General features: G+C 52.8%; 1 protein-coding gene across 3 annotated transcripts; it reads right to left on the minus strand.

The window, feature by feature from the left end:
- Positions 1–1,051: 1,051 nt before the first annotated feature.
- On the minus strand, positions 1,052–13,274 carry DTYMK (deoxythymidylate kinase). Of its 3 annotated transcripts, none has more exons than XM_034655600.1 (5): positions 13,015–13,255; positions 12,195–12,303; positions 7,785–7,875; positions 5,780–5,977; positions 1,052–1,365 (listed from the first exon to the last, which is right to left on the minus strand). In XM_034655600.1, exons 1-5 carry the CDS (start codon positions 13,202–13,204, stop codon positions 1,255–1,257), a joined length of 699 nt encoding a protein of 232 aa, XP_034511491.1. In that variant the 5' UTR covers positions 13,205–13,255; the 3' UTR covers positions 1,052–1,254. The 3 variants fall into 3 exon arrangements, with proteins under 3 accessions (XP_034511491.1, XP_034511492.1, XP_034511490.1); XM_034655601.1 differs by lacking the exon at positions 1,052–1,365 and adding an exon at positions 1,382–2,990 and having other exon boundaries at positions 13,015–13,267; XM_034655599.1 differs by lacking the exon at positions 1,052–1,365 and adding an exon at positions 3,023–3,308 and having other exon boundaries at positions 13,015–13,274.
- Between the last annotated feature and the right edge of the window lie 6,789 nt (positions 13,275–20,063).

Below are 20,063 nucleotides of genomic sequence, written 5' to 3' on the forward strand. Positions count from 1 at the left end.
CCCACACCCAGCAGCCCCGACAAGGCTGCAAGAAGCAGAGAGGCTGGTTTGGGGTCTTAGGAAATCACATGAACTCGGGTTTTATTTCCAGGGTGCATGGCCTCGGTTGGGTGAAGGAGAACAAGGGCGGCTGCGGACCATCCCTGTGGGCGACCCCAGGACTCCAGTCAAACTATGTGCGGTTCGGACGGCTTCTGTCCCACGCGGGTCCTCGGGCTCTGACCTCTGCCCCAGTCTGGGTGTGCGTGAGCAGAGGCTTCAGATGCACGGAGCCTGTGGCCGACACCCCGCCATCAGCAGGGCCACGCTGAGCTAATGGAGTCCCTTTGGAAGCAGATGACACAGAACCGTGTCTCCAGGACTGTCCCCTCGTGGCCTCACTCAAGGCTGCACAGCCACCAGCCCACTCACCTGTCACGTCCTTTGCCCCCTTTTGAGGTGCCACCCCAGGACCAGGACCGAGGGCCGGCTGCCCAGTGACCACAGACAAGGAACCCAGATAAGCATGGACACTGGCCAGCGCGGGGAAGTGCGTGCCTGGCGCTGCCGCCGTGCAGGACCCTCCCGGCCACATGCAGGCTCTGCCTGCGCCCCAGTCGGAGTCGCCTGGTCACCACTTGGTGATCACATCCTAGGCACAGGAGGAGAAGGCTGCTGCCTGCCACTCCAGGTGGGAGGATCCAGACCCACTGAGTGGGCAGGGGGCAACCCTGCCTGCCGTCCGTCCAGCACTCTGCACTGCCCTCTGCTCCGGATTCTCCTAGAAGTCAGCAGACCACTCAGAGTAGCTTCAAACCGGACAGACCGAAAACAGCGAAAAGCCGAGCCCGCGTCCGCAGCATTGAGACTGGACAGGCCCCTGGGCCGCAGCCTGGCTGGGCCCAGCGCAGGGCCTTGCCCACTCGGAACGACTCTCTGTCAAGCCCACAGCTGCTAAGGAAAGTGAGAGCTTCCACGGCACCTTTACAAGTGGATTTGTATTAGTGCCTGTAAGAAATTCAGGAGAATTTGAACTGATTGCCACTTCACTGAAACTGCCTGCAAGTGGTCATTAAATTTCCATAAGAAACACAGTAATTTATTGGTATCTTGGGGGTGAAAGGAGGACAGAGGAGGACGGCTCCCCCCGCTGGCTCCCTCGAGGCTGACCTGCGGCTGCTTGTTTCTGCTGTGAGCACCGTGAGCACGTCGTCTGGGCGTCCGCCTGCCCCGCCGAGCCTGCCTTGCGGGGCCGGGGGGGGGGGCACCACACGGCTACTTCCACAGCTCCCCCAGCGGCCTCTGCGCGGCGGCCTGGATGGCATCCACAGAGAGGGCGTGGATTTCCTTGTGGACATCTTCGATGCTTTTGGAAGCGTCGACCATCTATCCCCACGGGGGAGGCAGAAGGAGAGAGTGGTTAACGCTTTCCCTATTCTCCGCGTGTAGGGGTTTCAGTCAGGGCGGGCTTCTAGAAGGGCACAGCACACCTTCGGGGCCTTCCGACACCTCTGTCTGACCTTTGCCCTTGGCTGAGGAGGGTGGACTTTGCCTGTGTCCTTGGGATGAAGCCGACCCGCACTCCTGCTGCGGCCCAGACACAGAAGAAACACCCAGTCTTGTTCCTGATCAGACCTTCCCCCCGCCAGCTCGTGGGGGCCTGCACGTCAGTGAGACACCCTCCCCGCTCAGCCAGTGGAGCTCCGATCCGCAGAGGCAGGGAGAGCCTGTCCCTCCGAGGCCACGCCCAGATGCTGCTCCGGGCTCAAGGGAGTTCTGCACAGAAGCCAGCCCTGGGTCTGAATCCTCTCCTCCCTGGGAAGACGGTTTCATCCTGACCAGCTGGGGGGCTCTCCCCCCCCATGCGTGGATGCTGTGCCCTCCCGTGAAAAGCATGAGGACCTCGGGTCACTAAGGGAGTCAGCCATCCGAGACACTGCTCTCCGCCCGGGGCGAGGAGGACGGCGCTGGACAGAAGCTTCTGTGTGCTCAGGGGGGTGCCCTGGCTCACTGCCGGTCCAGGCTCAGCCCTGATGAGGCCTCTGGGGCAGCCAATTCTGGAGACGCTGAGGGGGGTGTAGACTCGCTCAGAGGTGGGTATGACCACTCCGTGCGGTCTGACTGCCCGGCTCACAGTGATCTCCTGCACAGCCCGAGACCCCACATGGCGACACCCACCTGAAGGCTTCTGGGATTGCTTACTGCAAACCGCGAACCAGGTATAACCTTGTACACGGGCATACTACACGGCGGGCGCACACACACACGGCATATAAACCCGTGCACGGGGATACTACGCATGCGCGTACACACAAATGTACACTCGCACACAGGCACACCACGCACACGCATATTACATATAAACTTGTACACGCAGGCATATCGCGTATACACTACATCTCTGGTCCTTGAGGGCCTGGGAGCAGCGACAGCGCCATGGCAACAAGCACCTGGGCCCCGGGCACGGCTTCAGAATAGCTTTCTCCACACGACGGAAGCACGGACACCGGGGGAGGCAGCCGATTCCAGCGCGGGGCTGGGCGTGTATAGGATGAACCCAGAAACTACTGATGTGCCGGGGAGCAGTAAGTGTCCCCATCGTGCAGGGACCTACGAGACGGTACCGGGAGCTGCCGGGTGGGGTGGCGGGGCGGGCGGCACAGACCGCGGTGAGTCAAACAGAAACACGAATCCGTACGGATATAAATGTACAGGGAAGCTGAACATACGAGTGTGAGATTTTTACATGGTTTATAAGAATCTCATCACAAAATATTAATCACAGAGGGAGAAAAAGGAACGTCACCTTGGAGAAGCCTGGCAAACAGCACTGAGCCAAGTGGCGAAAGGGAACGTCACCAACATGCACACAGTGGGACATCACTCGGCCATACAGAAAGATGAGCTCTGGCCATCGGCAACAACACGGGTGGCACGAGAGTGCGTCCTGCTCCGTGAATAAGTCACACAGAGAAGGACGAACACCGTCACATCTCACTTGTCTGTGGGATCTAACACACAAAGAAAACGGATAATTGCACAAAGAGCAGAATCAGAGCCATAAAGGCAGAGGACACGCTGGTGCCCTGCAGGGGAGGGGTGGGGGGTGGACAGAAGGGGTGAAGGGCGGCGGGAGGTGCCGCTTCCAGTTACGGGCAGAGTACGTCCTGGGGACGAAAGGCGCAGCACGGGGGCTGTGGTCGGTGATCCCGTGATGGCGTCGTGTAGGGACAGGTGCGGCCACACATGTGGCGAGCACAGAGGAACGTACACGCCCGTCCGGTCACTCGGCCGTACACCAAGGTGCCCCTGCGTGTGCGCCAGCGGCACTCAAAATAGAAAGAGAGACCCCGAAAAGTGCACATTAGCAGACGTGGAACAAACGGAAATCCTACACACGTGGCAGGACACAGCGAGAACCCAGCATCCCTCCCAGGCCGCCCTCCTGAAGATCAACCGGAATCCCATCATGGGGAAACAGCCAAGTCCATCTGAGACTCATCTACAAATCAACTGCTGTGACCTTCAAAAGGGTCAGTGTTGTGAAAGTCGCACAGGCTGGAGACCAGAGACAGGACCGTACACAGGGTCATTTGTTAAAAAGGACACCAGGGGGACCAATGCGGGCACCTGAACGGGGCCTGGGAACCTGAGGGCAGCAAGGGATCCGTGTGAATGTCCCAATTTTGACAGTACACAGCACGGAGGGGGCATTAGGGACTAATTTGTTCTCAAATGGTCCCAGGGAAGAGTCTTTGTATTATTGCAAGTTCTAATTTTTTTTGTTCCTGTTTAAAATTTTTTTCAAAGAATGCTAAAAAAATTTAATTTTCACATAAACAAAAGCTGAGAGTTCTATGCCAGGAGACCCACCCTACAGGAAACGTTAAAAGACGTTCTTAAGCTAAAGGAAGTGACATGAGATGAAAACTGGGGAGGTTTGGGGCGGAGAGCGCCAGCACTGGTCGGCAGGAAACGGTTTCCTGTTTCTTTCCCCACTCCCACTCCTGATTTCATACCTTCTAGTCCCGTTCCTTGCAGGGTTTGAAATGTGCTTAAACCACATAGAACTGATTGACAAAGGAAAAACAGAAAGGGAACAGAACTTTGCGATTTTTCGTATAAAATCAACCAGTACAAAAATGGGATTGAAGCGTCCACGTGGGGAAAGAAATGCCCTTCTCAGACCGTCAGACAGGCCACATGGGCTCAGCACTGACATGAGCACATGAAAGAGATGGAAAGGCCAGGGATACGCAGGCGTCCCCTGCTTTGTGAAAGTTCACATTACACCACTTTGCTTTTGTGAAAGATTTATGTTAGTACCTGTTTTTGCTAACTGAAAAAAATCCAAAAAGTGTTTTTGTTTTTACAAAAAAAGGCAAAAAGCAAAAATAGCACTCAGCGTTTGTTCTACAGCGAGCCGCCTCAGGAGCAGTGTGCAGGGAGCGGCGGGAGGGGCCCCGCTGTGCTCTGTCCTGGGAACCTCGCTCAGCATCTTGGCGTCCAGCTGCCAGAGCTCTGAGCTGTGTCTGGGAGTGTGTGGGCTTCATCTCCATTGATTTTGTGCGTCTGTTAGCAAGATGTCTCACAAACGCCTAGGAAAGGTGATTTTTTTGGGTCTGGGAACATTAAAAAATGTTTCCATATAAATTAATGGTAATTGCTTCTTTGCTTTATGCCATTTTCGCTTATGAGAGGTCTCATTCTTTTAGCTAGTGGTGAAACCCATACTTTAAAAATACGTGTGCAACCCTGCACCCTGAGGAACGCCCATCCTGGCAACGAGCAAACAGAGGTCAGTGTGGAGAAGTGGGGAGGGCCGCAGACAGGCAGGCCACGAGAGAAGCATCAACCAGACAAGACGGCCAAACTAGGAGCCGAAGTCAACACCCTTAACCCTTCCCCAGAGCAGCAAGGCTGCGGCCTGCCTCGGCAGTGAGACTTATCAACCGTCCACAGTGTCTTTCTCGCTGCCAGGATGGCCTCTGACCACATGGGGACGAAGGTGGGCCCAGGAGACCAGGGTGGGCTCACATGAGGTGGGTCTGGGGATAGGCATGTGCAGGGAGGAATGGGATATCCAGTGTGGAGAGCAGGTGGTCCTTCAGGGAGGCAGATGTGAGGCTGGGGCCAGGCCCTGGGTGAGGTGCACGGAGGTGGAGGGAACAGGGCTGTGAGGCACCGAGCACAGGGAGACGGCAGAGTGTGGTAATGTCGCGGGGTGGGGGTGGGACGTGAGCCTGTGGGTGAGGCCCAGGCCTGGGAGTGAGTGTGGAGACAGGGGCTCATCCCCACGAGAGGAAATGAGGAACGGCCCTGGGGCTGGAACTGGCAGGACCGGGTTGAGAGGGAGGCAGCAAATGGCTCCCAGGGAGTGGGAGCTGAGCCCCAAACAGCCAGACCCAACTTCTAAGGAGACTGGGGGGCAGGGCAGGAGTGACAGGCACAACAAGCCAGAGTGCGACTCGTAAGTTCCAGACGGAAGGCAAAGTGCAGAGTGGCTCCCAGGCTGGCGCTCTAGATGACAAGCACGGCAAAGCCCGGTGGAGGACAGCTGGCCGTGCAGGACTGCTGTCGGGAGCTGCTATCTGGCCAATTCTCCCCGACTCCCCCACAAGGCACCAAGCTCCCTTGTTTTGCACAATCACAAAGGACGCCACACACAGAGGCCCGCCCAGAGGCCCTGCCTGACGGAGCGGCAGAAACTGCAGCGCTTGGCTGCCGTCTCCGAGCCACCCGCCGGCGGCTCCCAGCCTGCCCAGTCTGCCGTTCTGGAGACGCAGGAAGACACCCTCACCTTCCAGTTCAAAGTCTCATCCGCCATCAGCTGGTGGAAGCGATGCAGCGCCCGCTCCTGGAAGTTCCCATTCTCGTAGCGTTCGCGGCCAAACTCTCCCCGCCTGGCAGCCTCCGCCAACCGTAACTGAAGGAACACCACCAGGTCCGGCTTGGGGAGGCCTACATCCGGCTGCTTGCACCAATCCAGGGAAAAATTCTGGCAGCACAGAACCCAACAGTTACAGAAAGAAGGCTTAATGGGGTCTAATTTTCAGTATCAAAGTTCATAAAAGGGGAAAAACGCGCTAATGTCTGTCTGAAATACCAAAAATTGAGAATTCTTACGTGGTAGTGGTTCTCTTATTTCTGAGATCCCAAATGGTTTGCTTTCTCCCACGTAACCTTCATTTGCTTTGACTTTGTGGACATTCAAAGACAGGATTCACCACAGCCCCGTGGAGTCATCACCCACAGCCTGGGTCCCAGGGTGCGCGTGCTGACACGGCCCAGTGCCCCCTGGCCAGGGAGAAAGCTCAGTCCACACGGCAGAGACCCTGGGGGCCCACCACACACAGGAGGCCCGGGGTAGGCAGCAGAAGGGCCCATGAAGGGAGCGACCCCTTGTTCAGGTTCATCAATTTCTAAAATAGCGTCACCATTTTTGGAGGAAAAGGTCATGGCCAGAAAGGCCGTCTTAAAGCCACAGAGCTCTGAAGACTTAGGGTTAGAACCTGGCTGTGTGCTGGGAGCCACAGGCTCAAGCAAGGCACTCAGCTGAGGAGGGAGCCCCCAGCCGCAGCAGCACGTTGGGAGGACGTGAGGGAGCCGGTCCATGGCAAGACGGTCACTTGTCCTGTCCTCCTCTTACAGACGGAATCTCAGTGACCAACGCTTCATAGGGCAAGTGTGCTTTAAGAATTCCAGCCAGCACACGAGGAAGGACTGGCAGAACTAAACGGTTATCATTTGGCCACCCCTCATGAAGGAACCATCATCAAGGGCTGTTATCACAAACGAGACAGCCAGACGCCCTGAGTCTCAAGACAGGAGAGCCCAATGCTCCTTCAAGTAGCCTCCCCGAACTAAAATTGCAAAAAATTTTAACGCAAGGAAAAAAGGAGATGTGGGAACCTGTACTTTAAGAGATTTAAGACACTTCAAGTATGGCCCTGAAATGGATTCTGATTCACTCTAACTATAAAAACACAAGACAAATCAAACAGTTTGTAACCGAACTGGCCACTCTGCACACGGACTGAATGGCAGTGGCACGAAGTGCCTGCTGTCCGAGGCGAGATTGTGTTTGTAAGAAGTCATTTTGGGGGGGCGCCTGGGTGGCACAGCGGTTAAGCGTCTGCCTTCGGCTCAGGGCGTGATCCCGGCGTTACGGGATCGAGCCCCCACATCAGGCTCCTCTGCTATGAGCCTGCTTCTTCCTCTCCCACTCCCCCTGCTTGTGTCCCCTCTCTCACTGACTGTCTCTATCTCTGTCAAATAAATAAATAAAATCTTTAAAAAAAAAAAAAAAGTCATTTTGGGATGTGAACGGAGATGTTCATGAAGGAGCTGGGGAGGTGTCTGGCGGGTTGGAGAGGAGGCCAGAAGGCTCTCAGGCAGGTGACGGTGCTGGGCGGTGTATTGTCTTCTCTGCTGGTATGTATTTGAAAACTTCTAGACAGGCAGAACAAAGTGGCAGCGTAGGCACTATATACCCCAAAACGACAGCTCCGTGGCACGGGGAGGCCACGCAAACACACAGGAAGCGCCCAGACACGCACCATCCACTCTGAAAATAAGACGCCAAATGGAGCAGTGCTGCTGAGTGAGCATGTTGGGAAAGGGAGGTGGTGACACCCACCGTCCAAGCTATCTGATGACAAGCCACAGCTCCACGCACACTTGCTCTTCCTCGCACTCAAGAGCAAACCAAGCAAAGAGAAGGCTTCTCACACTCCGGGAGGCGGTACGTGGACACGCCGAGTCCACACCTGGCATCAGCCCCCTGGGGGCCACGCGGCACTCACCTCCTTAGCGCTGGTGAAGGCGACACCAGAAAATGCGTATCTGTCAACAACGAGGGTGATGCCCTGGCTCAACTTCTTCTTAATTAGCGGCCTAAAAAAACAGACAGCATTTCTGAGCCATGGTCCTGGCTTCACAGGCCCTGAGAGTATAATTCACCAATACTGAAACCAATGCAGTGAGGGATTACAGGGCAGCGATTTGTGGCCTTATGTTTATTCAGAAAAGCTCTGGATCTTCTCTTTAGAAGATGCCACCGGGTACTCCCACCAAAGCGCAGTGTGAAAAAGACGAGTCCATGAAAGCAACACAAACACGACTGACGAAGATGGATGAACAGAGGAAGGCTTGCTGGCCGTCTGGGCAGGGGGACGGAGGGGCCTGGCTACCCTACTGGGAAGGAGAGCCCAGGAGAGCAAAGGTGCAGATGCAGCCAGGATGGGATCACCTAGAGCCTGAAGGGCCAGGACAAGGACGGACGGGGTAGCCAAGGGTGTCCTCAGCCAGGTGATGGCGGCTCAACCACCATCCCCCAGCCCCAAGATCTTAGGAAGATGTGCATAGACAAAGAGCCTGACATTAGCAAGAAGTGTCCCTTGCACTTTGTGGAACAAAAAGATGTTTGTTACCTGTGACCTTGAGAAGTTCACAGAACAGTAGGGAGGGAGAAGGCACACCTCCGGCAGTAAAATGCAGTTTCCATCACAGCATTACCTGTAACTGCAAACTTAAAAAAAATTACCTTACCTCACAAACAGAAAACTGGTAGAAAAAATAAGTACAGCACATGCCCAAGAGAACGACGCAGCCGTATGAGGAATGAGGGAGGTGTGTGTCAGCCGACAAAGCACCACCTCCTGATGGCGTTAGGAAAGCAGAGTACAAGCACACGGCAGGCTGTGTTTTGAGGAAGGAGGCAAATTGGAGAATTAAGACATCACATACGTCTCTGCTTGTATATAAAATAATTGCAGAAGGGAACGCTAGAAATGAATGGAATGGGTTACCGACAGAGGGAGGGCAGAAGTGGGTGGGTAAGGCAGTGACCTTTTTCTGACTTTTAGAACCATTCAATGTTTCATGTATTCAAAAACTAAAATCAAGATGGAGAAAGAAACCCTAAAATCATATACAAAGTCAAATGAATCTGTAACCCAAATGAACACACAGTGAAGATGGGAAAATCCTGCCCCAAGAGACTTTTGAACACAGCACTCCGTGTGCCCTTGTTATAAGGACAGAGCTGCAAACCAGCACTGACCTCTCTATAGGCTTTTAGAAAGGTGGGTATATGGACGATGCCACGAGCCAGCAAGAGCATGGTGCCGGGCTAGAACAGGAGGTATCAGTGAGCACAGATACAGAGAGAGAGACAGACACAGACAGAGACCAACTTCTATGCAGGTCCAACTGCAACAGGAGCCCAGAGGCAGGGATGCTCACCAGCAGCGAGCACCCAGCACCCAGATGTTGGTTTCTAAATACTACTCTCCACTAAGCAGAAAAGAGCAGCTGGTTCCTGGGCTGGAAAAGGAGGAAACACAGGAGAGACCTGAACATCTTGTTCTAACCCAAAAGTTCTCAGAACATGAGGCCTGGGAACACATCACATGGACACAGGAGTCAATGTGAAGAGATCTCCAGAGGCCAAATTTGCAATAATCTAAACATCAGAACACTGACAGTATGACTCACCAAGTAAGTACCTGTGAGTCCACACTAATGATGGACGCATGGATGACCGGGGTGGGGGGACGTAGGAAGCCAACTAATGCACGTAGAGGTGACGGATCAGAACACCCACCACTGGAAATCACAACAGACTCAGCAGGTTTATTAACGAATGATAAAGCAGAAAATCAGTTTGATAAGGAAGGGGATATTTATATAGTTTTGTAGTATTCCCCCCCTTTTTAATCTTGTTTTTTTTTTTTTTTAAAGATTGTATTTATTTACTTGCCAGAGAGCAAGCACAAGCAGGGGGAGGGGCAGGTAGAGGGAAAAGCAGACTCCCCGCTGAGCAGGGAGACCAACACGGGACTCGATCCCTCGACCCCGGGACCATGTCCCGAGCGAAGGCAGACGCTCCACCAACTGAGCCCTCCAGGTCCCCCTCCCCTTTTTACTATTTGTAACAGGAAAGAGTCATTTGGTGGAACGCCCAGCACCCCCTTCACAAGCAGTCCAGTGGTGGCCGAACTGCACTGCGTCCGCCTGGCTCAACGTCCTAAAGACGACAGACCCAGGGTCACTTCCACGGTATTCCTGACAAAAATACAAACCCAAATCTACTTGCGAGGAAACAGCAGACCAACCCTGAATTTTATAACAAATGACCTGTAATTTTTAAAAAGTGAACAAATGGTAACACAAATGTGGCAAAATACTAATCATAGGGGAAGTCTGGAGGGGCATACAGGAATTTTTGGCACTATTCTTGCAATTCTTCCAGTTGATGAAATTATTCCAAAGTAAAAACTTAGAAATAAGTAGAGTAGAAAATTGCTAGACTGACACAGAAAGTAAAAGAGATCACTCATTTCTAGGAATGAATTCCTGCCTGGAGTGCTATTGAAGATGCCCCTGGGGGCACGCTGGGTTTTGGCAAACAGAGATGGGGAGGGAAATGGAGGGTGTTGCCCCCACTTGTGAGGAGAGTACCACACACTCTGTGCCCCTGAACTGTAAAGATGCCAGAGGACAAGTCTCTTCAGGAACCGGCAACTGATTCAGTTAAGACGAAGCATAGCAAAAAGGTGGAGGAAAGAACCGGTTTCCTCACAAAGTGCTTCCCAACAGCCCAGGTTTACTGAGCCCTCACTCCTAGGCCCGCCTGGGCAGCTTGCCTTGGCCCTCACCAAGACTTACCACCACACTGGCAGGGAAGCTGTGCTTGAGAGTGGCTGTGCAGGACCACGGTCACACCGCTGGTGGGCAGTGGTGCCACATGTGAACGTGACATATGACCTGTCACCCAAGGACTTTCAAATCTGATCAAACGGTAGTGGCTGGAACCACCTGGAGCGTTAGCCGTGGGAGCTGAGGCAGGCAGAGGCACCGCAGGCAAGCAGGCCTGCACAGCAGGGGCTGGATCACCAGGAAGTGGAGTCAGCATTACTTGTTATTTCTAAGTGGACCTACCTTATTTTTCTACAAGGCCACAAAAAGCAAAATCAGAACAATTATGTCCATAAATTCCAGATGTATTAAAAAGTATAAAAATGACCTCATTTTCTTATCTTGGGCGTGGGAAGGCCTTCCAAACCAGACACAGCTGAGCCAGAAGAAAGCGGTGCAGGCTTGCTTGAAAGAGGGACAATGCCATGAATAGGCATCTGGCTGAATCTACCTCAGAACAGCCTTTCTGGAGAGCACCCCAGGCCAATAGGAAAGTCAGAACTCCGCAAGGCAGACTCAGAAAGCCAGTCACAAGATGGTTAGTATGGAAGAATCCCACTTATTCATGCTAAAAAACAAAACTACTCCAATGACATATGTGTATGTAAACGGAAACAAGAGTATCTAAAGCACACACCACGGGGTGCCTTCAGCCCGGGTCATGATCCCCAGGTCCTGGGATCGAGCCCTACATCGGGCTCCCAGCTCGGCACAGAGTCTGCTTCTCCCTCTCCCACTGCCTGTGCTCTGTCTCGCTCTCAAATGAATAAAATCTTTAAAAAATAATAATAATAAAAGCACACAGTGTCACAGACACTTGATCACAGTCAAATATTGAGTGAGGAGATTGAATAATATGTAAAATAAAAGGGGCAGAGGAAAAAGTAAATTGTGAACTTCAGGTAATAATGTGTCAACAAGGGGCGCCTGGGGGCCTCAGTCTGTGGAGCGCCTGACTCTGGCCTGACTCTGGACTTCGGGTCAGGTCATAATCTCAGGGTCCTGGGATCGAGTGCTGTATCAGGGCTCACGTTCAGCAGTCTGCTTGTCCCTCTCCCTCTGCTCCCTGATCCCCACTCCCCCTCCCCCTCTCATTCTCACATAAATAAATAAAACCTTAAAAAAGTGTCAACATCAGTTCATCTGTTGTAACAAATGTAACACACTAATCTAAGACAAATAATATGAGAAATTGGGGGCGGGAGGGAGGGATGGGGTAGAGGGGAAGCTCTGTACTTATCACCAGCTTTTCCATACACCTAATGTTACCTTACAAAATAACGTGTATTAATTACAAAAAGGTGGCAGGGCAGGAGGAAGGAAAAGCGTCAACTCGTGCTGGTTGGGAACCACAGAGCTCTAAGACCTGGGCTCAAGGGGGACAGGATGGACACTTGCAAAGGTACAGCCTCTGGCATTCCTGCCAACACCATTCAGAATCAAGAGCTGCATTCACCCAATCTCAAGCAGGAGGCAAAGCACGGGGGGGGGGGCAGCACAAAAGTGGTGTTTACACTTGCTCCCAGCGGTTTGCGGAGAAAAGCAGGTGCACCGAGTGATCCTCCACCTCGCTTTTCTTCTCCAAGTAAGAGCTCAGAAGTTTGCCAATTTCAGTGGATCTTTCTAAAAAAAAGAGACAGAGAAAGAAACACAAAAGTGAGGGCAGGCTTTCCACTTAAATTAGAATATGGTTTGGGCTGAACCCAAGTCTTTTGAGTTTTATTTTACGATGTCTCCACACAGGTTCCTACCTTCCCCTGAAGCCGAAGGAGTTTCCCTGAGAAAGGGCAACAGTGCGCAGACACACTGGGATGGAAAACGCTTCAGGAAAAGGGAAGGGAGGTACAACGCAGGGCCTCAAATGAAGTGTTCGTGGGATGTGCAGACAGGCTGGCTGCAAGATCGGAAGGCCGAGTATTCAAAAACCACCCCCACCCCATTTCCCTACCCGTTTTTTAAGCCTTAAGGAGTCTCCGGGTAACCTAAGCATTGATATTTTCATACGCACTTTTGAGGTCAATGTTTTACTTTAAAAACTAAAAAATCCCATCAAATCGCATCCAAGGACCCACAGCTGTCACCAAACCCAGAAACTGCGGCACGGCCTCCACGACGGCACCGGGACCCCGCTGGGGGGCGGGGCACGGACCGTCATCCCCTCGTGACGACAGTCTCAGGGACCTACGGCCCTGCCACGGCCGCACCTGACACAGGGGCGCGGGGTCGCACGTCAGGAGCAGGCGCACCGAGCACCCGCGCCCCGGACCGAGCGTGCGCCCGCCCGTCCGCCGCGCGTCCTCAGCCGGGCCCCGGCCTCGCCGGCACCACACCCACCCGGGAAGCGGAGCAGCTCGGCGCGGTGCCCCGCGGCGCACAGCGCGGCCACCAGCTTGCGGCTCTGCGTGCTCTTCCCCGCGCGGTCCACGCCCTCCAGCACGATGAAGGCCCCGCGCCGGCCCGCCATCCTCGCGCCTTCCCGCCGCCCGCCGCGACCGCCCGACCCCGCGCTGCTCGGAGCTCCCATTGGCGGTCGTCCAAGGCGCGCGCTGGGATTGGCTGAAATGGACCTGCGTCCGCGGAGCGCGCTGGGACGGGCTGAACTAGACAGCGTCGACGCCGCGCTCCGGAGTTGACTAGAGGGTTCCGCACGTTGGGATTGGCTGCCATTTTCCGGCCGTGCTCTGACTGGCTGGTATCGGCCCCGGGGGGGGGGGGAGACGGCATGGTCGCCCCGCCCCTTCCGGCGGAGTCCTCTGGAAGAGGCCCGCCGGGAGAGCTGGCGGCTGCGACGGTGGGCGGCGAGCGGGGACGTTGAGGGGCGGCGCGGGGGCGTGGAGCGCTGGCCGCGGGCGGACAGTCCCGCTCCCGCGAGGGCGGTCCCGGGAAGACAGACCGTTGTTGCTGTTGTAACGCTCGGGGCTGCGGAGCTGTGGGAGCTGCGAGCCGGGGACGACGGAGACAGACTCCCAGGAGGGGGAAGGGGGCTGTCGTGCCGTCGCTCGTGCCCGACTCCTGAAGTGGGGGTCACCGTCGCTCGGGCGCTGTTACTATTTTAGGGGCGTCCGGGCATTTTTCAGGTGAGACCCCGCGCTCCCGGAGCTGGCGCGGTGCCGGCCTCCCGAGGGCCGCCCCAGATGCCATCCCCCTGGGGGGCTCACTCGAACCTGCGGGGTTTGCGACGGCGCGACACTCAGGTTCTGAGGAGCTGCGGGCCGCGGCTCCCGGAGGTCCCCTCGTAGCCGGGGTTTGCGGACGGCAGGCCCGCGTGCGGGTTTGGAGGCAGTTGCAGCTGGGAGGGCGGTGGACTTGATCCTCGAGGCTGCGTTCTCGGGAGCGCTCCAGACGCCTGCCTCCCTGCTGCACGGCAGGGGCCTCTGCCCGCAGCTCTGCAGTCTTCCGCCGCGGCGCCCCCGACCTCGCTCCCCCAGCTCTCGTGTTCGCACAAGCCCCTGAGAACGTGACTCCGTAGCTAGCGTGGCTTTGTGTCCCCCCAGCCGACCTTTGCCTGCCGTGGCCTTGGGTTCTGGGAGGGGGATAGATTATAGTATTATTCCGAAGTATCTGCCTCCTTCCTTGATGTTGATCCTGGCTGTGCGACGTCCAAACGCTGTTGTAACCACAGCTGACTTCGTACTTTGGGGGGGAGCTTTGAAAGCTGTTGTGTGGCTCGCCCGTCCCCTCCTTGCCCCCCTCCCGCCCTATGTGAGAAGAGCATATGCACAATCAGGGCTGTGTTTTCATCCTGGATCTCCAGTGAAGGAAATACAGCCAGGGCCAGGCTGCAGCCTCTGCCACTGATAGGTAGCACAGCAAGAAGTAAGCTACCGGCATTCCAGGTCCCTCCCGGAGACTCTGGGGCCCCTTGTTACTGCAGCACGACCTAGGGGAGCCTCGCTGATGCAAAGGCTAGTGCTTAGTGTTATAGGTAGGGAAGCAATAGCGGTTGGTTTGATGTCTCCTGTTCTAAAATGGCCGTTTCCTGGGCCTTTAAAGGATGAAAGGATTAGAAGAGAGAAGACAGCCTTCCCAGGGTTTGGCGCGTGCCAGCACAGCCTTGTACCACATGTGTAGGATGAGCGCCCTGGGCTACGGCCGGAGAACGTGTAACATGGTGCATCAGCTGTGAACGCACGGCCTTCCTGGTTGCCTGTGAAGATGGAGGAACCTGGCTGTCGGAGCCTTGTATGCGGGGTGGTGGTGGGGTGCCCTTTTGATTGCAGTAGTCGCTTAACTAGTGCAGGTCTGGTGATGGCTGTTATTAAGGTACAACAAGCAGTTTTGCGTCTGTGTCTTCCAACACGCCCTGCCTCTTTTTATCAGAATGACGCTAATTGCAGGTCCCAGAACACAGCCTAACTGTGCTCAATCATCAGGATAGTTCGTTATCACACATAATTCAAAGTCCAGAGTTAGGCAGCCAAGAACGGCTTCCGCTGATGGGTGATGTCAAAGGTCAGGTCCACGTTTTAGCAGTTCTGGCTTTTCCTTCATGGTCACAGGGTGCCTTCAGCATCTCCATGTATCCAGTGCTGATCTCACGGCCCCGCCATGGGCAGAGGAGCACCCTTGCATCTGGACCTTCAGTCTTTCTGCTTTGCTGCATGGACAGTTAGGAATCAAGCCTGACTGTAAGCACGGTCTGCCCTGGAGCCGGGCGAGTAGGATCTCGTCACAGCACCACGGAGGCCTTCTCGTAGGTGGGCACAAGGACATCCACTTGGTGGAGGACATTATGGGGTTCTGGGTCTGGGTCTGAGTGTGCTTGGTGACAGAGGTGACATAAAATGGGTTGTAAGGTGCTGATGGCCAAAGCTGGCTGATGAGCACACCAGGCTCATTAGGGCCTCCCTACTCTTACGTGTTTGGGATCGTCAATTAAAAAAAAAACAAAAAGACACTAAAACCCTTTTACTGTTTCCCGTTCCTCAAGTGTGCTGAACCTCCCGTCTTACAGGATGTGTCAGCAGCGTCTTCCTCACTTCCTCACTGTGTTAGCCAGGCCACCATACCAAAACACCACAGACTGCGTGGCTCCAACGGCGCCAGTCTTTCCACCGGACAGGCGTGGAGACAGGTCTCTGGTGTCTCTTCCTCTTAATTCCCTCTCCAGATACAGTCACACTGGGGGTTAGGGTTCAACCTATGAATCTGGGGGAATAGTCGGTCTATAGCACTCACCTACTTCCAGAAGAGTCTGCTGGGCACATGAATGCCTGACTAGGCTTCATTTCCCAGCCCCACTTGCACTTACATGTGGCCACGTAGCTGAGCGCCGATGAAGTGTGAGTAGACGTGGTGTGTGCTCCTTCAGACAGCAGGTTGCCCTTTGCAACCAGGCCTTGACTGTGCTGATGATGACAAAACTCCCTGGGGACGGACACCGTGCTGGAAGGAATCTGGGCTCCTGTGTGACCCGGTGAAGCATGGTTGCTGCCCCCGGGACTATTCACATTGGGACTGTTGCACAAGAGATAAAATTTTGTCTTTTCTAAGCCACTGGAGTTTGGCTGGGTTTCTTTGTGTTAGACTGGCTTAGCCTTCCCCTAAAGCACTGTTTCTGAGTTGGTGGACATTTTGATTGTCACAACTTGGGGGGTGCTAACTGTATCCGGTGAGTAGAAGCCAGGGATGCCATTGAGCATCCTACAAGGCACAGGACAGTGCTCCCACCCAGCAAAGAGTTTTCTGGCCCAAAATGTCAACAGTGCTGAGGTTGAGAAACCCAGCCTTTTTTTTCTTCTTTTTTTTTTTAAAGACTTTACTTAATTATTTGAGAGAGAGCATGAGTGGGGTGAGTTGCAGAGGGAGAAGCAGTCTCACCGCTGAGCAGGGAGCCCAATACGGGGCTCCATCCCAGGATCCCGGGATCACGACCTGAGCTAAAGGCAGAGGCTTCACTGACGGAGCCACCCAGGCGCCCCAAAAACCCTGCTCTTAAGTACATTGCAATTAAAGGAAACCATAAAGGAGTCCTCTCTCTGGTCGTTTCTAGAACAGGGTCTTTGTAACAGAATTCATCAGTTTTCTTAAATGAATGAAAGAAGACAAACTGCTATCTAGAAGTTATTCCCAATATCTGATATATGAAGGGCCATTAGTCTTTTTTTTTAATTTAAATTAAATTAGCCAACATATAGTGTATCATTGATTTTAGACGTAGTGTTCAATGATTCATCAGTTGTGTGTAACACCCAGTGCTCATCACATCACGTGCCCTCCTTAATTACCATCACCTACCTCCCTTCCAGCAACCCTCAGTTTGTTTCCCGGAGTCAGAAGTTTCTCATGGTTTGTCTCTGATTTCTTTTTCTTTTAAAGATGAAGATCAGTTTTCTCATAGGTAATGGGTAAAGGACACAAAATGATAGAATTGCAAATAGCCAGTGGATATGGAAAAATATGTTTAGCCCAACTTAAAATCGAAGAAATACATGGGGCGCCTGGGAGCCTGCTTCTTCCTCTCCCACTCCCCCTGCTTGTGTTCCCTCTCTCGCTGGCTGTCTCTCTGTCAAATAAATAAATAAAATCTTTTAAAAAAATCGAAGAAATACAAATTAAAACACAGATTGGTTTTTTGGTTATTTTTTTTTTCTATCAAGTTAGTAAAGATAAAAAGCCTGACAAAATCTAGGGTTGACAAAAGTGTAAAAACATACTTAGTGGAGTGTCGGTATAATTTTTTCCTTGGGCAATTAATTTAAAAGTATCAGCACTTAGAACACACAATACTTTGTGAACTGGAAATCCCCCCCTTTTTTTCTTTTTTTAAGAGGTAGGGGAGCTGGAGGGGCAGAGGGAGAGAATCTTGAGTGGGTACCACACCCAGCCTAAGCCCTACATGGAGATTGATTTCACCCACGACCCCGAGATCATGACCTGAGCTGAAATTAGGAGTCCAGAGCTTAACCGACTGAGCCACCTAGGCTACCCAGCAGTTCCACTTCTAAGAATTTATCTCAAAGAACTAATAGGACAAGGTGTAAATTAGAGATGGCCTCAATCCTTGCTACTCCTCCCATTGAGAGATGGGTCTAATTCCCCTCCCCTCAAATTTGGGTTGTCCCCAACAACTTGCTCGGTCAATAAAATGTAGTGAGATGTCTTGGGACTACCAAGGAGTGTTCACAAGTATTGCAGTTTCTACTGAGGCCTCCTGGAATTCTGGAAGCCCTGCATGGCCATGAACGGAGTACTGCGCTGGAGAGGTCCCATGTAGGCACCTGGTGCATAATGCCAATTAAATGCTACCTTCCAGCCACCCCAGTGACCTCTACGGTATTACATAGAAAAGAATCACCCAGCTGAGCTCTGCTGAAATGCGTGACTCAAAAATTCTGAGTGATAATGGTTTTTTGAAGCAGTTGTTTCCAGGTAGCTCATTATGCAGGATAAATAACTGGAACACACAGATACATACAGCCAGATGAATAAATGTCCACCAGGGCATTATTTATGCTAATGAAAATTGGAAACAAAACATGGTACATCTCTTGGTAAAGTTTGACACACCAATGCAATGAAATACATCTAGTAAACAGAGTAAAGTAGAATTGAGTAAAACGTGGCCAGATGTTTGCGAAGAGGGTTAGGTTAAAAATGTAAATAGTAGAAAAGTGGATAGTATGATTCACCAGTAAGAAAACCAACAGCCCAATTTAAAAAGTGGGCAAAAGTTACCCGGGAGCATGGGTGCCTCGGTCGGTTCAGCATCTGACTCTTGGTTTCAGCTTGGGTCGTATCTCAGGATTTGGCCCTGAACTGGGGTCCGTGTTCGGTGGGGAGTCTGCTTCTTCTCTGCCCCCCCATACTTTCTCTAGATAAATCTTTTTTTAAAAATGGGCAAAAGTTATGAACAGACACCTCACACAGGAAGATGTACGGATAGCAAGTATACATGTAAGAAGGTGCTCATTAGGGAATTATGTCATTAGGAAATTGCAAACAGAACAATGAAATAACTACCCACCTATCAGAATGGTCAAAATCCAGAACACTGACAACACCAAATGCGAGTGAAGATGTGGAGCAACAGGAACACTTCCTCTTTGCTGGTGGAAATGCAAAATGATATGGCCACTTTGGAAGCCAGTTTTGTGGTTTCCTACAAACCTAGACAATCTTACACTTCTTTGTATTTAACCAAAGGATTAAAAAACATGTCCACACAAAAACCTGTACACAAATTATTGTAGTAGGTTTATTCATAATTGGCAAAATTTGGAAACAACCAAGAAGTCCTTCAATAGGTGAATGGGTAAACTGTGCTACCTCCAGACAATGAAATATTACTCAGCATTAAGAAGAAATGAGTCATCAAGCCACAGAAAAGCATGGAGGAAACTTAAATGCATTTTACTAAGTGACAGAAGCCCGTCTGAAAAGTCTGCACACTGTGTGATCCCAACTCTACAACGTTCTGGTAAAGGGAAAACTGCAGCAAAAAGATCAGTCTTTGCCAGGGGTGTGGGGAGTAGGGAGAGGAATGAAAAGGTGGATGGAGCACAGGATTTGGGGGGCAGAGAAACTATTGTGTATATTGTTAGATGTCATTATACATTCGTCAAAACCTATAGAATGTACAACACAGATGTACTAATGTAAACTATGGACTTTAATAACAATGTATCAAAATTATTTCAACAGCTATAATAAATGTACCACAGTAGTGCAGAGTACTTGTAATGGGGCTGTGTGTGCCCGCGCACGTGTTTAGGGGTATACAGGAGCTCTATTTTCCTCTCAAATTTTCCGTAAACTTAAAACTACTCTAAAAAATGAAGTCTATTTAGTTAAAAAAAACCCAACACAGCCACAAAGGTCGGCAGAGTGCAATTAGATACCCGTGCGTGTGTGCATTTTCCCAAGCACTGAAAGGAGGCTAGAAAGGATGCACCCAAACTGCTAACACTCAGATTCAAAGGTGAACGAGATCCTGAGGAGGTGGGGAAACTAAGTTCCTGTGCAGTCTGAATTTTCTCAGTGAACCTAAGATGGGCAAAAACAGTGTTTCCATTTGTTCGTATCTGACAGGTTTAGGGGCGAATTCACGAAACGGACTCTACGTTTAAACACGCATCCTTAATAACGAAATCGCTACTCCACTGGTCAGGGTGTGTTAACCTGTGGGAGGACGGCCGCGAACCTCCGGGGCCTGAGGCCCCTTCTCCCGCGCCCCGCGCTCCACCTGCACGTGCGCCGCCGGGCGCTGGGGAATCCGCGCGCGCTCGCGGGACCACGCTCGTCACACCCCGCCCGCACCTGCTCGCCGCCAGGGCAGGGGCCGGGGAGGGGGGCGGGACCCCGGGGCCCTGGGCCTCGCGGGCAGGGACGGGCACCCAAGATGTGCGGAGCCCGTCCCCGCCTCCGAGCCCGGACCCCGCTCC

The sequence above is a fragment of the Ailuropoda melanoleuca genome, chromosome 2 (assembly GCF_002007445.2).
Source record: "Ailuropoda melanoleuca isolate Jingjing chromosome 2, ASM200744v2, whole genome shotgun sequence".
Taxonomy (NCBI): domain Eukaryota; kingdom Metazoa; phylum Chordata; class Mammalia; order Carnivora; family Ursidae; genus Ailuropoda; species Ailuropoda melanoleuca.

Coding starts and splice junctions, on each gene's coding strand:
- DTYMK (XM_034655599.1), bottom strand. CDS start 13,204: ATGGGAGCTCCGAGCAGCGCGGGGTCGGGCGGTCGCGGCGGGCGGCGG. Junction 7,876..12,194: donor GCAAACCGCTGGGAGCAAGT/GTAAACACCACT, acceptor CTGTTTTTTTAG/GCCGCTAATTAAGAAGAAGT. Junction 5,978..7,784: donor CCTTCACCAGCGCTAAGGAG/GTGAGTGCCGCG, acceptor CTGTGCTGCCAG/AATTTTTCCCTGGATTGGTG.